Source organism: Panulirus ornatus, chromosome 67 (assembly GCF_036320965.1).
Source record: "Panulirus ornatus isolate Po-2019 chromosome 67, ASM3632096v1, whole genome shotgun sequence".
NCBI classification, from domain to species: domain Eukaryota; kingdom Metazoa; phylum Arthropoda; class Malacostraca; order Decapoda; family Palinuridae; genus Panulirus; species Panulirus ornatus.
Window position 1 is genome coordinate 19,787,498 of NC_092290.1, and position 12,762 is coordinate 19,800,259.

The following is a 12,762-nucleotide window of genomic DNA, read 5'->3' on the forward strand; positions in this document are numbered from 1 at the left end:
CTCAGACTTTCCCTCCCGCTTGGAGGCACGCCTTGGTGCAGCCCATCCCTATGAAAGGAGACCTAACCTAACCATCCACTTCTGTTGTCTCCAAAGCCTTGGAAACTCTCCTAAACTCTCACTTTCTCATAGACATAGAATCCCATTCCCTTCTTTCAGATCACCAGTGTGGATTTCGTAGTGCTACGTGTACATGAGGTCTCTCCTGTGTGGGGGTGTTCCTCAGGGTTCTGTCCTATTACCTGCTCTCTTTCTTCTTAGTAAATGATCTAATCCTATTCAGTCTTATGCTGATGATTCCCCTTCCATATTTCAACACATTTTTCCTCCTCTTCTTCCTCTAAAATACGTTTTCTTTCTCCAGCTGATCATATTTCCTTTCTCATTTCGGAGCTGTGCAGTATTTGGGATTTAGGAACCCGTAACTTTGTATATTAATGGTGTTAAAACCCAGTTTCTCACCATATTATCTTTCTAATTATCAATCGTTTCCCTCTTCAGTTTCAAAACAGTACAATTCAACCCCGTAATAATATAAATATCTTGGTTATAACCTCCACTCTAGCTTGGGAACCCCACATAATTAACATCACAACGTCTGCTTCCCAAAAGCTGGCAGTGTTGTACAGGTGTTGTGATTGTTCTTGCGAGCAGCTGTTTCATGTCAGCAGGGGTGTTATTATCCCGAGTATGAAGTACTGTTCTCGCATCTGGCTTGGGTGGATTGCTCATCCTCCACTACCTCTCTAGTTACTAAGAGTGGAATCAAAAGTCTTCCGTCTCATTAATACTCCAGGCATCACCTCACTTCAACCTCTCTCTCTCTCTCTCTCTCTCTCTCTCTCTCTCTCTCTCTCTCTCTCTTACGAGCATTACATTGGTCATTGTTCTCGTAAGTTGTTTGCCTGTGTCTACAGCCACAAGGTTGTGGACCCGCGGCCCGCCTGTGGTTTCTGCTTCCCAATTTGTGTGTGGAGCATCGGCCACTCGAGGACTGGCTCTTACGATGCCTCCTCCTCTGTCCCTCGAGCAGCTAAGCTGTGTCATTCCCTTCCTTTCCTCGTCTCCCTCCTCATCATGTAACCTTTCATACCGTAAAGAGTCAGGTCCACCTGCGGAGCCCTGACGAATTTATACTTTATTTCGCTGTAACTTTTGTCTTTCACATTAGGCCTAGCTGGAGCTTAACCACATCCTGAGTACACGCGACTAATGGACTTGGTAAAATCAGTATTGCTGTATTTGGCTCATCAGAATTGGCATTCCTGTGAATCTCCTTGCTTGAAAAGTTTCTTTGACGAGTCGATCAATCCAGTCATAATGTGGAAATATTGGAAAATAATTCACTCGGTGACATAGTGCTCACTTAACGAAATATTAATTGTGTTGAAAAAATAAGTTGTTTGCTGTCTACTTCGATATCCCGGTGATAAATAACTTAGCCTAGCTTATGCCAACTAAAAATCAGACAGGACACATCCTTCGTGGAGTTTGATAGATTATAAGGGTATGCAGTTGCTTAAATTTGGTTCTATAGAAATATATTTTCAAGCACAAATTCAAGAGTTCTGAACAAGTTCAAATTTATAGTTTAGATAGGTGAGTCATGGCACATAACTTTTTAAAAAAGGTTTGAGCTAATTTTTTCCTATTTTTGTGCCAAATTTTTTATATTGTGGTGGGATATTATACAACTCAAGAACCTGTTAGTATCTTTGGTTTACTTGCGTACGAGAATGATACTTTTGGAATGTTATCCTGCAATACACGACCTTCTCCACGATCATTCTTTGTTTTTCTCTTAGGACTTCATTCACGCTTATTTTTCCTTCAAAATCCTATATTTTGTTGTCCCAATTTTTTCATTCTGTTCATTTTGTTATGCCCATTTACTTTTTTCCCATATTTTGAGATAAATGCAGCTATTTCTTGAATGTCATAAAACTTTGTTGTGTTGGTGTATGGAAGGCCATCTTTCCATTTTTCCTCCTTGAATTCATCAGTCTTGTTCCAGGTTATTTAATGGAAAAGAAAGTTAATAATTTCATTCGTTGACGTCATTCATTGCTTTATTTATCTTCTTTTATGTCAAAAAGTAAAATGACGTTACTTCTAAAATGTGTTAATGTGATAGACCTGTTAAATGGGAGAGAGGTAGAATGAGATAGATAAATAAATTCGATGTATTCGATTTGCACCTTTTAATAGATGTTAGAAAATTAATCTGAAGTCATTCCCTTAAAACATTTTCATTCATTTACAAGGAACAGCCGTTATTGCGCCTTTGAATTCCCTCTTGTATAATTTTCTACAAGAATTAGACAAGGTAGGTGAAATGACTTTATGAACCGCCATTGAAATACAGCCTCTGGATAAAGTGTTCTCGAAACACTTAGAGGCGATACTTGTCCATCCATGTAAACGGGTCTCGTGAATGACCTCTTCTAATACTCCCACTCAAGTCTTGCTATCGTCATCTGCTCTAAGACTATTTTTCTGGAGCTCTAATCATATGGTATTTTTAAGGGATCTGAAACTAATTAAAGGACTATAATTATTTTTTGAAGCTTTTGTTTGGACGTTGAACCCTTCTGCGCCACCTATCGGCCATTTGTTGCATATGTTTTCATGGCAGTTATTGGCTGATATCGAGCCCTCCAACTAACATGGCCGCATGAATTAGTGATAGTGAGGAATTTGTGGACAGAAAGACAGATTTTTACAGTGTGTGACCATTCAAAAGTGACAGTTTTATGTACGCTGGACACTCTGATATGCAGCGAATGAAAGGACAAGGAACCTCAGGTTGGTTTATATGTGATTCTGGCAATGGAAGTGCTCAGCTTTGATGGTTGTGTTTTGAGTTATGTGATTGTTGAGGTTCAAGCTGCTGTTTTTGTGCCTTTTAGTAAAATCTGTGCTTCTTGTGAGGTTCCGAAGAGCAAGAAAGTGAGGTGAAGGGCGATGAAGGGAGCGGTGTAAGAGATGGGGAAAGTGAAACCCGCGTAGGTAATGGAGAATTGGCCAAGGCCGGGAGGAATGAAGGCAGGCCATTCACCTTCTGCCCCAGATGTAGTGTGTATACTGGGGACACCAAACACTGACAACCACCTCACAAGTCCTGGGGTGTCCAACTTTGTCTTGTGTATTACAGGCAGCACACCAGCACCAGACGTTTGTACAAAATTGTACTCAACACCAGTTAGCAAAACTTTTCCTTATGACCTGCACTTGAAGTTTGTTGACAAGTTTTACAATGTTATTTATACATGTCTGTTTATGATTTTACGCCCTACCAAGCTGCTAGGCTAAATATATATGTGTATTTTATGATTACTGAATAGAAACTTTTTATGAGAAGGTATGAGAGATAGAGAACACACATTATTCTGTGTGAAAGAACACACATTAGCCCATGGTACATATTAAAAAGATTATTGAATGTTGCTTTGACTCTCTTTGTTGTCCATGTGAGTGTTGGCCAACACACACAGCAAGTTGTCAAGACGTACTGACTGGGGAGCTGTTGGTTAACAGATCTGCCATATACAAAGAATATTCAGAATAACATGTTTATTAACCTGAATCCATTGGTAGAGACAGAATTTAAGGCTCCCCTTTTCTTAGCTTAGTCATGTTAAGTCGTATGAGTAATTGTACGTCATAAGGAACTACATAAAGTGTTTTATACTAAGTCTTGTTGATGAATTTTGAAATCTTCAAGTATCCAGGGCTTTTAAAGCATCAGGAAATGTACTTAGGTAATGTAAAACGATTAGGAAATATGAAAATCATCCATTAGTGTAACATTCCAGTTTAGGGGCACCACGGAAATAAATTATTTATTAAGAAGTGCACATGAATGGACTTTTTATACTTACTGCAACTGATTTAGACTGGGGAGCATTGTACTTCTGGTGATGATGAATTCAATACAATGGAGAGAACTATTGTGATCAGAGTAAATGTAATGCAGAAGTAAGTGAAACACCACTGGAAGTTAAAGGAACCTATGAAGACCATACATAACTCCATATAGGGGCCAAGATTAACCTTCGTTTTCTGTACCAGTCAAAATATGACAAAAATGTTGTCATCTTCCCTTTTGCCGCAGTGGTTACAATTGATGGGAGAAAGTACATGCTTATAGAAGAAAGTGAAGTAACCAGAAAGTGAAGGCAAACAGTAATACAACATTCATGTATTCTTAAGGTAACGCTAAAAATGAGCTCAGTTTAGCTTGCTACAAGGATGGCTTTAAAGTAAACTTTCTCCCTGGATGCTGCCATGCCATCTAATGGCGTTTGGCGCTGCCAAAAGGGCTTTCCTTGCTAGTAGTGTTTTAGTTACAGTTATCCCATGTTTTCCCTGATAATCTTAACCCTCCGTACTGTCACATTTATTTTTCAGGGTAAAAGCTAATGCTTCAAAGTACACTCCCCAAGTCTACATCACTTTTAGTAAATTTAAGTTTATTGATATCCATTTCCTACATAAATGATTTTTCAGTGCCCTGAAATTGGAATTCGACCCATCTGAACCAATAAAATCTTGTCTATCTTTCTCAAGAGGAAACCATTATTTATTTTTAGTGTCTTTTAGAAATGGTATATATGTACCTGTAACTTAGAGCATTTGAGAAGTAACTTACTGAATTGTAAGAAAAACCTATCTATAGACTTGATATTTGTAAGAAGTGATTTAGTGTGATATATCAAGAAGTTAGCATGACAGTAGATGATTTTGATCAGATTAGATGGTACTTTAGAACCGATAGAAATCATAGGTCAGAGGGCACACAGCACTCATAAACAATGCCTCATAAGGTTGAGTTATATATCATTTTATTTAGAAAATTATATCAAAAGCATTAACAACTTAAAGAAGACATTTTCTGTAATATCTCAAAATTTACCTCTTCATTTTGTGGAAAAATATTGTAGTTACCTCATTAAAGTTTATGTGTAAAAGAAGGTGAAACACTCGGAGAAATCATCAGTTCCTACCTGAGATTTATCTTGATTTTTAATATTATAGTGATAATTTAGAAAATTATATCAAAAGCATTAACAGCTTAAAGAAGACATTTTCTGTAATATCTCAAAATTTACCTCTTCATTTTGTGGAAAAATATTGTAGTTACCTCAAAGTTTATGTGTAAAAGGTGAAACACTCGGAGAAATCATCAGTTCCTTCCTGAGATTTATCTTGATTTTTAATATTGCTTTATGACGAAAGTTTACCAAAATTATTTGCATTAACTGGAATGGCTTTGTTTTGAAGCAGACACACACACAGTACCTAAATCTTCAAGAAAATTGTCATAAACAAACACGACCATAACAATCACTTTTTTAAATGACATTGAAAATATAGTAAATTTTAAATACTGGAGGAAGTTAGCTGTTTTCCTAGGTTTCACTTTATAAAAGTGTTTATTACCTAATCCTCTCATATTCCATGGTCATCATTGCCTTCATTGCTTTTGCTTATTATTATAGGATTATGGTAGGCCTTTCGCTTTGGAAGTCGTAATATCCAAGGGTCACTGTGTACATGACTTGTAAATATTGAAAAAGGAAAATGTCTCATTGAGTTTGTTATGATATGCTGGTGCATAATTTTAGATATGATGATACACACTTCAGAATGATGAGACATTGTGTATGTGAGCTAAGCACACTTTATGTTGCACTTGTGCAAGGCATATGATCTCAGTATTCCAGGTGTATATTCAGACATAGCAGAAAATATGGAATTTTTGTAATTATTTTTCCTCAAACAAATGTGATTTCACATTGTTTTCATAAGTAGTTTGTATTATCTTGTTATTTACAAAGCTTTGGAGATTGTTCACATAATTTAAGGGCACAGATCTATAGGCATCGTTGATGCTACATATTCTGATTTATCAAAAAATTTAGGCTGTAGTGTTTGGAAACGGTGGATGAAATGCTAGTACAAACATTAATGGCTGCATATATGCATCCTAGTAGCAGTGAAGACAAAACATTTTACTGGGGCGTACACATTCAGCTGCAGTTAAAGGGTAAATGACATTACATTTAATCAATTCCTTTCTAAATCTTAGGAGTCTATTAATATGCTTATCTTACACATTCGCTAGTTACTTCTGTGATGCTCTTTAACTGCATATTTACATTAGTGAAATGTCATCATTTTGGTTTCCTTTGCTTATACATTGATTGCAGCCTTATGTGTGAAAAGGAAGACTTTTGATTGTTTGCAGCTGAAAGCTGATGAAATAATGAATTTATTTCCTTGTAAATCATTTTTGGGATGTACAAGGAAGTAATGCCAAAAAATGCTTTGTTTATTAACTCTTATAAGAATAATCAAGTCTCATAATGCACGTAGAATGTTAATGCGAAGTGTTTGTGGAAATAGACCAAAAAAATTAATATTTCTTGAATACAAATGAAAATTAGGTAAATGTGGATATGGTTTTCATAGCATCTGTTGAATTTTACAAATTGTTTTTATTGTTTTACTTTATTTAGTGTGCTCAGTGTGGATACTACACACAGCCTTTTTTTTTTTTTCTTTTTTTTCGTACACTGGTGGTAATGCAAATAGGGATTTCCACTTTCACAATGCCACATAATGTATTGGGATATGAATTGTTGTGTTAACATTGGCCTTTTGCCAGCCACCATGTGTTGCCATGAATGTACATGAGGGCAGTTTTTTATTGCTTATTGAGTCTTTTTAGTGTTATGTTTGGGGAATCTGTGAGTAGAGGTTGCTGAAATGTTTGGGGAATCTGTGAGTAGAGGTTGCTGAAGTGTGAGGCAGGGGTAGATTTTTTGTTTCTGTTAGGGAGTTGGTGATTAATTACAGAGTGGTTTGAATGGGAGGTGTCTTGTGCTTTTGCATAGAATTGAATGCTGATCATGCTGAAGGGGGGCTGTTTTGGGAGGATTTTTGTTTCATCGTGTGGTTGTGGAATGTTAATGGTGGCAGGGAGTCAGTAACTTTTCTGAGTGCTCTGTTTTTTGTGTGGTTTGCAGCTTTGTTAGATTTGCTTTTGAGAGGGTGGAAGAACAGGCAGGTGAAGGATGATTTAGAGTGGAACAGATAAATTGTTTATTGAGGATTCTAAGGGATTCTTTTTCTTCTCCAAATTTGGTGTCAGTTAGTTCTAAGGGCATTTAGTTTGTCTCACCTTTATGAGTATGAAAGACTAGGCAGATGAAAGATAGTGTATGAAAGACTAGGCAGATGAAAGATAGTTTAGAGTGGAGCAGATGAATTGTTTGTAGAGGATGGTGAGGGATTCTTTTTTTTTGCCCATATCTGGTGCTAGATCTTATTTTTAAGGGCATTGACTTTGTGTGTTGCTTTTGTGGTGATCTAATTGGTGTGGAGAGTTAATGTCATGTGTGAGTTTTATGTGATGCTTAGAATGCATGGTGTTTTGTTCAGTTGGAGTGATTGTCCTTTCAAGGCGATTAAAGGATGTGAGCTGGATTTGTATGTGCCTAGGGTTAAAACAGTGATTAAAGACTTTGATTGAACATCTGAGTGGAGATGCAAGCAATCTGTTCTATGTGATCCATTGTTTCAATTGTACAGCGTTTGCTACTGTGGTGTCAAGGTTTTGTGATTGTGAGGTCTGCGTGAGAAGACCTTCATGTTATGGTTTACTTGAGATGATGGCAGGTTATTTTATGAAGAGACTGAAGTGGGCTGGAGGAAACTGCTCCCAGTGGAACTTTATTGTAGAATTTAACAGCTTTGTTGAATAATTGAATTTCAGACTGTTTTCCAGGTGTTCATTATCCACCAAAAATTGAATCATTAGTTTGACTTTTTTGTTACTTTTTCAATATCAGGAGAGGCGTTTTGTAGATCAAGGCACTGAAATTCCACGAAGTCCATACTGGGTAGAGAAAATTGATTTACATAAAAAATTCAGAAACTATGTGAAAGATTGTTCTCCCATAAATGGCACATATTGAGCCAGCTAAGTGAGGAAACCGCTAACATTTTCTGTTATCAGAAGAAAGATTGAATACCAAAATACATTATATGATTAAACCATCTTCATAACAATTGAGGGGTGCTTTTTGAACACATGAAAAATTTCTGAGGAAAGAGAAAAGCTGTTATTGTGGTATGGTTTCCAATTTGTAACTACAGTTTTGGTGTGAATTATGATAATGACAATACAAAATATAGTATTATGTACATTATGTAGTACTTATATGTAAATCTTCATAAGAATTTGGCTAATATCCAAAATCTGAAATCTAACATCCATAGCAACATATCAAATCTTTCACATCATTGAAATGTGTTCTGAATGTATGATGTTATGACCTTAGACATTCTCATTCTTAAGCTATGTGTGTACAAGAACTGTTGTAGCTGACAGCAGTGAGTCAAGTGTTTCCACCTTCTCATCATATACTTGTACTTCTGAAGCATCATAATCATCAGTGTTCTCAAACTCACTCCCACGTTTAGATACTCCTGAGATAGTTTTTAAAGCTGCATCAGTTGAAGTCCCTTCCTTCTTGCCACTCATGATTACTGTAGAATTGAATATAAAGCTAAGTAAGTGCATAGTAGATTTCATGATGTCACATTCAAAACATGAGCAATATCTTTTATATGAGGATGTATGAGGGGATATATTCAAATGTTTTTTGGTGTATATTACCTCTAGCAAGATCTGGAACAGGGGTTATGAGTGATTGAAGTCTTCTTGGTTATGGTTTTTTTTTTTTTTTTTTTTTTTTTTTTTTTTTTTTTTTTAGGTCATTGTGTGGATACTGAAGACAAGTGATATAAGGCTTTACATATGTATATATCCCTGAGGTTGGGAGGAAAGAATTCTATTTCCATATTCCCCATGTGTCATAGAAGGCAACTAAAGGAGACAGGAGCAGGGGCTGGAAATCCTTTCCTTCTTGTATTTCAATTTATAAAAGAGTAAACAGGAGTCAAGCAAGGAGTGCTCAGATTAGAGTGTCTGAATGTGTGGGGATCCAACCAAGCTGAGAAGAAAAGAGAGATAGTATGTTTGAGGGAGAAAAACTGGAAGTTCTGGCTCTAAGTGAAATGAAGCTCAAAGGTAAAGGGAAGAGTGGTTTGAAAATGTCTTGGGAGTAAAGACAGGGGTTGGTGAGAGGACAAGAGCTGAGGAATGAGTAGTTTTACTCCTGAAGTAGGAGTTTATGGAGTATGTGATAGAGTGAAAGGAAGTAAAATCTAGATTGAGGTGGGTAAAAATGAAAGTAGATGGTGATAGATGGGTGATTATTGGTACTTAGGCACCTGGTCATGAGAGGCAAGTGTTTTGGGAGCAGCTGAGTGAGTCTGTCAGCAGTTTTGGTGCACAAGACCAGGTATTAGTGATAGGTGATTTGAATGTGAAGGTGAGTAAGGTGGCAGTCGAGGGCATTATTTGGGGCACATTGGTTATTCAGCATTGTAAATGGAAATGGTGAAGAGCTTGTGGATTTTTTTTGCTGAAAAAGACTTGTGATTGGGAATACCTGGTTTAAAAAGAGAGATGTATGCAAGCATACATATATGAGTAGGAGTGATGGTCAAAGGTGGTCAAAGGGCATTATTAGATTACATATTAATTGATAGGTGTGTAAAAGAGAGACTTTTGGATATTAATGTGCTGAAAAGTGCAGCTGGTGGGATGTCAGATTACTATCTTATGGAGGCATAGGTGAAGATTTGTAGAGGTTTTCAAGAAAAAGGAGATAATGTTGGGGAGAAGAGATTGATGAGAGTAAGTGAGCTTGGAAAGGAGGCTTGGGTGAAGAACTACCGGGAGCGATTGTGTACAAAATGCCAAAAGTTGAGAGCAAAGTTAGGGGAGTGGTTGAGGAATGGGATGTATTTAAGAAAGCAGTAATGGCATGTGCAAGAGATGCATGTGGCATGAGAAAGGTGGGAGGTGGGCAGATTAGAAAGGGTAGTGAATGGTGGAATGAAGAAGTAAAGTTGCTAGTGAACGAGAAAAGAGAGGCGCTTGGACAGTACTTACAAGGGAGGAGCACAAGTGATTGGGAGATGTGTAAAAGAAAGTGGCAGGAGGTCTAGAGGAAGGTACAAGGGTTGAAAAAGAGGGCTAATGAAAGTTGGGGTGAGAGAGTAGCATTAAATTTTAGGGAGAATAAAAAGATGTTTTGGAAGGAGGTAAATAATATGTGAAAGAGCATTGTTGAAGGGGGCAAGAGGGGGAAGTAATAAAAGGTAGTGTGATGAAGTGAGGAGGAGTTGGAGTGAGTATTTTGAAGGATTGTTGAATGTGCTTGATGATAGAGTGGCAGATGTAGGGCGTTTTGGTCAAGGTGCTGTGTACAGTGAGAGAGGCAGGAGAGTGGTTTGTTGAAGAGAGAAGAGGTGGTGAAAGACTTGCAGAAAATGAAATCCGGCAAGGCAGCGGGAGTAGATGGCATTGCAGTTGGATTTATTAAGAAAGGGGGTGATTATGTTGTTGATTAGTTGATAAGGATATTCACTGTATGAATGGATCATGGTGAAGTGCCTGAGGATTGGCAGAGTGCATGTATATTGCCTTTGTATAAAGGCAAAGGAGATAAAGATAAGTTTCAAAGTGACAGAGGGATAAGTTTGTTGAGTATACCTGGAAAATTGTACGGGAGGATTTTGATTGAGAAGGAGAAGGAATGTGTATAGATTCAGATTGGGAGGAGTAGTGTGGTTTCAGAAGTAGTAGAAGATGTGTGGATCAGGTGTTTACTTTGAAGAATGTGTGTGAGAAATACTTCGAAAAATAGATGATTGTGTATGTGGCATTTATGGATCTGGAGAAAAACAGATGGTTGTGTGTATGGCATTTATGGATCTGGAGGAGGCATATGATAAGGTTGATAGAGATGCTCTGTGGAAGATCGTAAGAATATTTGGTGTGGTTGGTAAGCTGCTAGAAGCAGTGACAAGTTTTTATCAATGGTGTAAGGTATGTGTATGAGTAGGAAGAGAGGAGAATGATTGGGTCCCAGTGAAGGTCAGTCTGTGGCATGGGTGTCATGTCACCATGGTTGTTTAATCTGTTTATTGACAGAGTGGTTAGGGAGGTAAATGCAAGTTATAGAGAGAGGGGCAAGTATGCAGTCTGTTGGAGATGAGAGGGTGTGGGAAGTGAGTCAGTTGCTGTTCACCAATGATGCAGCATTGTTGGCTGATTCAAGTGAGAAACTGTAAAAGTTGGTGACTAAGTTTGGAAAATCGTGTGAAAGGAAAAAGTTGAAAGTAAATGTGAATGAGAGCAAGGTTATTAGGTTCAGCAGTGTTGAGGGTAAAGTTGGTTTGGATATAAATTTGAATAGAGAAAAATTGTAGGAAGTCAAGTGTTATAGATATCTGGGAGTGGACTTGGCAGTGAATGGAACCATGGAAGTGGAAGCGAGTCATGGGGTGGGGGAGGGGGAGAAAGTTCTTGGAGTGATGGTAAATGTGTGTTAAAAGAGACTGTTATTTCATAGAGGAAAAATGGGTTTGTTTGAAGGAATAGTAGTTCTATCTCTCTATATATCTATCTATCCGTCTACCTATATCTTTGATGCCTGTTCCAACTGGAACACCCTCGAGTGGGTGGCCATAGCAATAGAGTCTCCATAACTTGTGAACTCCAGTGCTGCTTCTTATCCTTTATTGCCTCACCCTTAACAAGTCACTGGCAGAGGACAACTCTACTGCAGTAGTTCCAGCAATATATGGTTTCAAGGCATGGTCTATAGACAGGGTTGTGTGGGGGAGAGTGGATGTGCTGGAAATGAAATGTTTGAGGACAGTGGTGGTATGAGGTGGTTTGATCTAGTAAGTAATGAAAGGTTAAGAGAGAATTGTGGTGATAAAAAGAGTGTGGTTGAGAGAGCAGAAGAGGTTGTGTTGAAATGTTTTGGACACTAGTCTGTGATAATTATGAAGGTGAAATCGCACTTCAGGAGTTCATAGAATTTTATTTAAGGTAATTTTTCTATACTTGTGGCACAAACATGTTTTATGGAGACTACCTTTCATCAGGTGCCAATAATTGATAAACTTATTTAAATCCCAACATTACAGCAGAAGTGATATCTAGTGTCTACCATCGTAGACAACACATAGGCCTGACTGACAGTAACGGTTAAAGTGAGAGTGTGGATGCCGTTTGGTTAAAGGGGGTTGCATTGCAGGGGTTTGCCTAGGTAGGTAGATGCATCTTGGACAAATTTTCTTATGTTTTCGTCTCTTAATTCTTTCATAATGATTTGGTTGATAATAGGATGGGCTTTAAAGTTGCATGGGGACATATTAAAGTTCTAAGTATTTGCAATTAAGATAGATTCAGTGATGTTACTGGTAGCATAATCAGCAGAAGGGTATGAAATAACTACATTTTTAAGGTCTTAAGGGTGATCATTTTCATGACAGTGTTTTTTTTTTTTTTTTTCTTTTTTTTTATACTTTGTCGCTGTCTCCCGCGTTTGCGAGGTAGCGCAAGGAAACAGTGTTTATAGATTGCATTTTTGTGGTCATCCCTGCGTGCTGAGTGAAAGTGCCAATAACACCTTTCAGTTTCAGTTTTTCTAGTCTGGCCAATATATATATATATATATATATATATATATATATATATATATATATATATATATATATATATGCATCTTTACATGCCTTACATTTGACTTGATGGCATGAACACTCCCAGCTATTGGACTTTTAATTAAGGACTTAGTGATAGTGTTATTGTACTGGAAGGCAACATTA

General features: G+C 37.5%; 1 protein-coding gene across 1 annotated transcript in view; it reads left to right on the forward strand.

Annotated features, from left to right (window-relative positions):
- Positions 1 to 2,650: 2,650 nt before the first annotated feature.
- The window catches only part of LOC139747087 (YTH domain-containing family protein 2-like), a 141,199-nt gene continuing 131,087 nt past the window's right edge, over positions 2,651 to 12,762 (forward strand). The window contains exon 1 of the mRNA XM_071658894.1: positions 2,651 to 2,805. Within this exon, the coding sequence (XP_071514995.1) occupies positions 2,754 to 2,805 (52 nt within the window). The 5' untranslated portion in view covers positions 2,651 to 2,753. The remainder of the gene's footprint in view (positions 2,806 to 12,762) is intronic.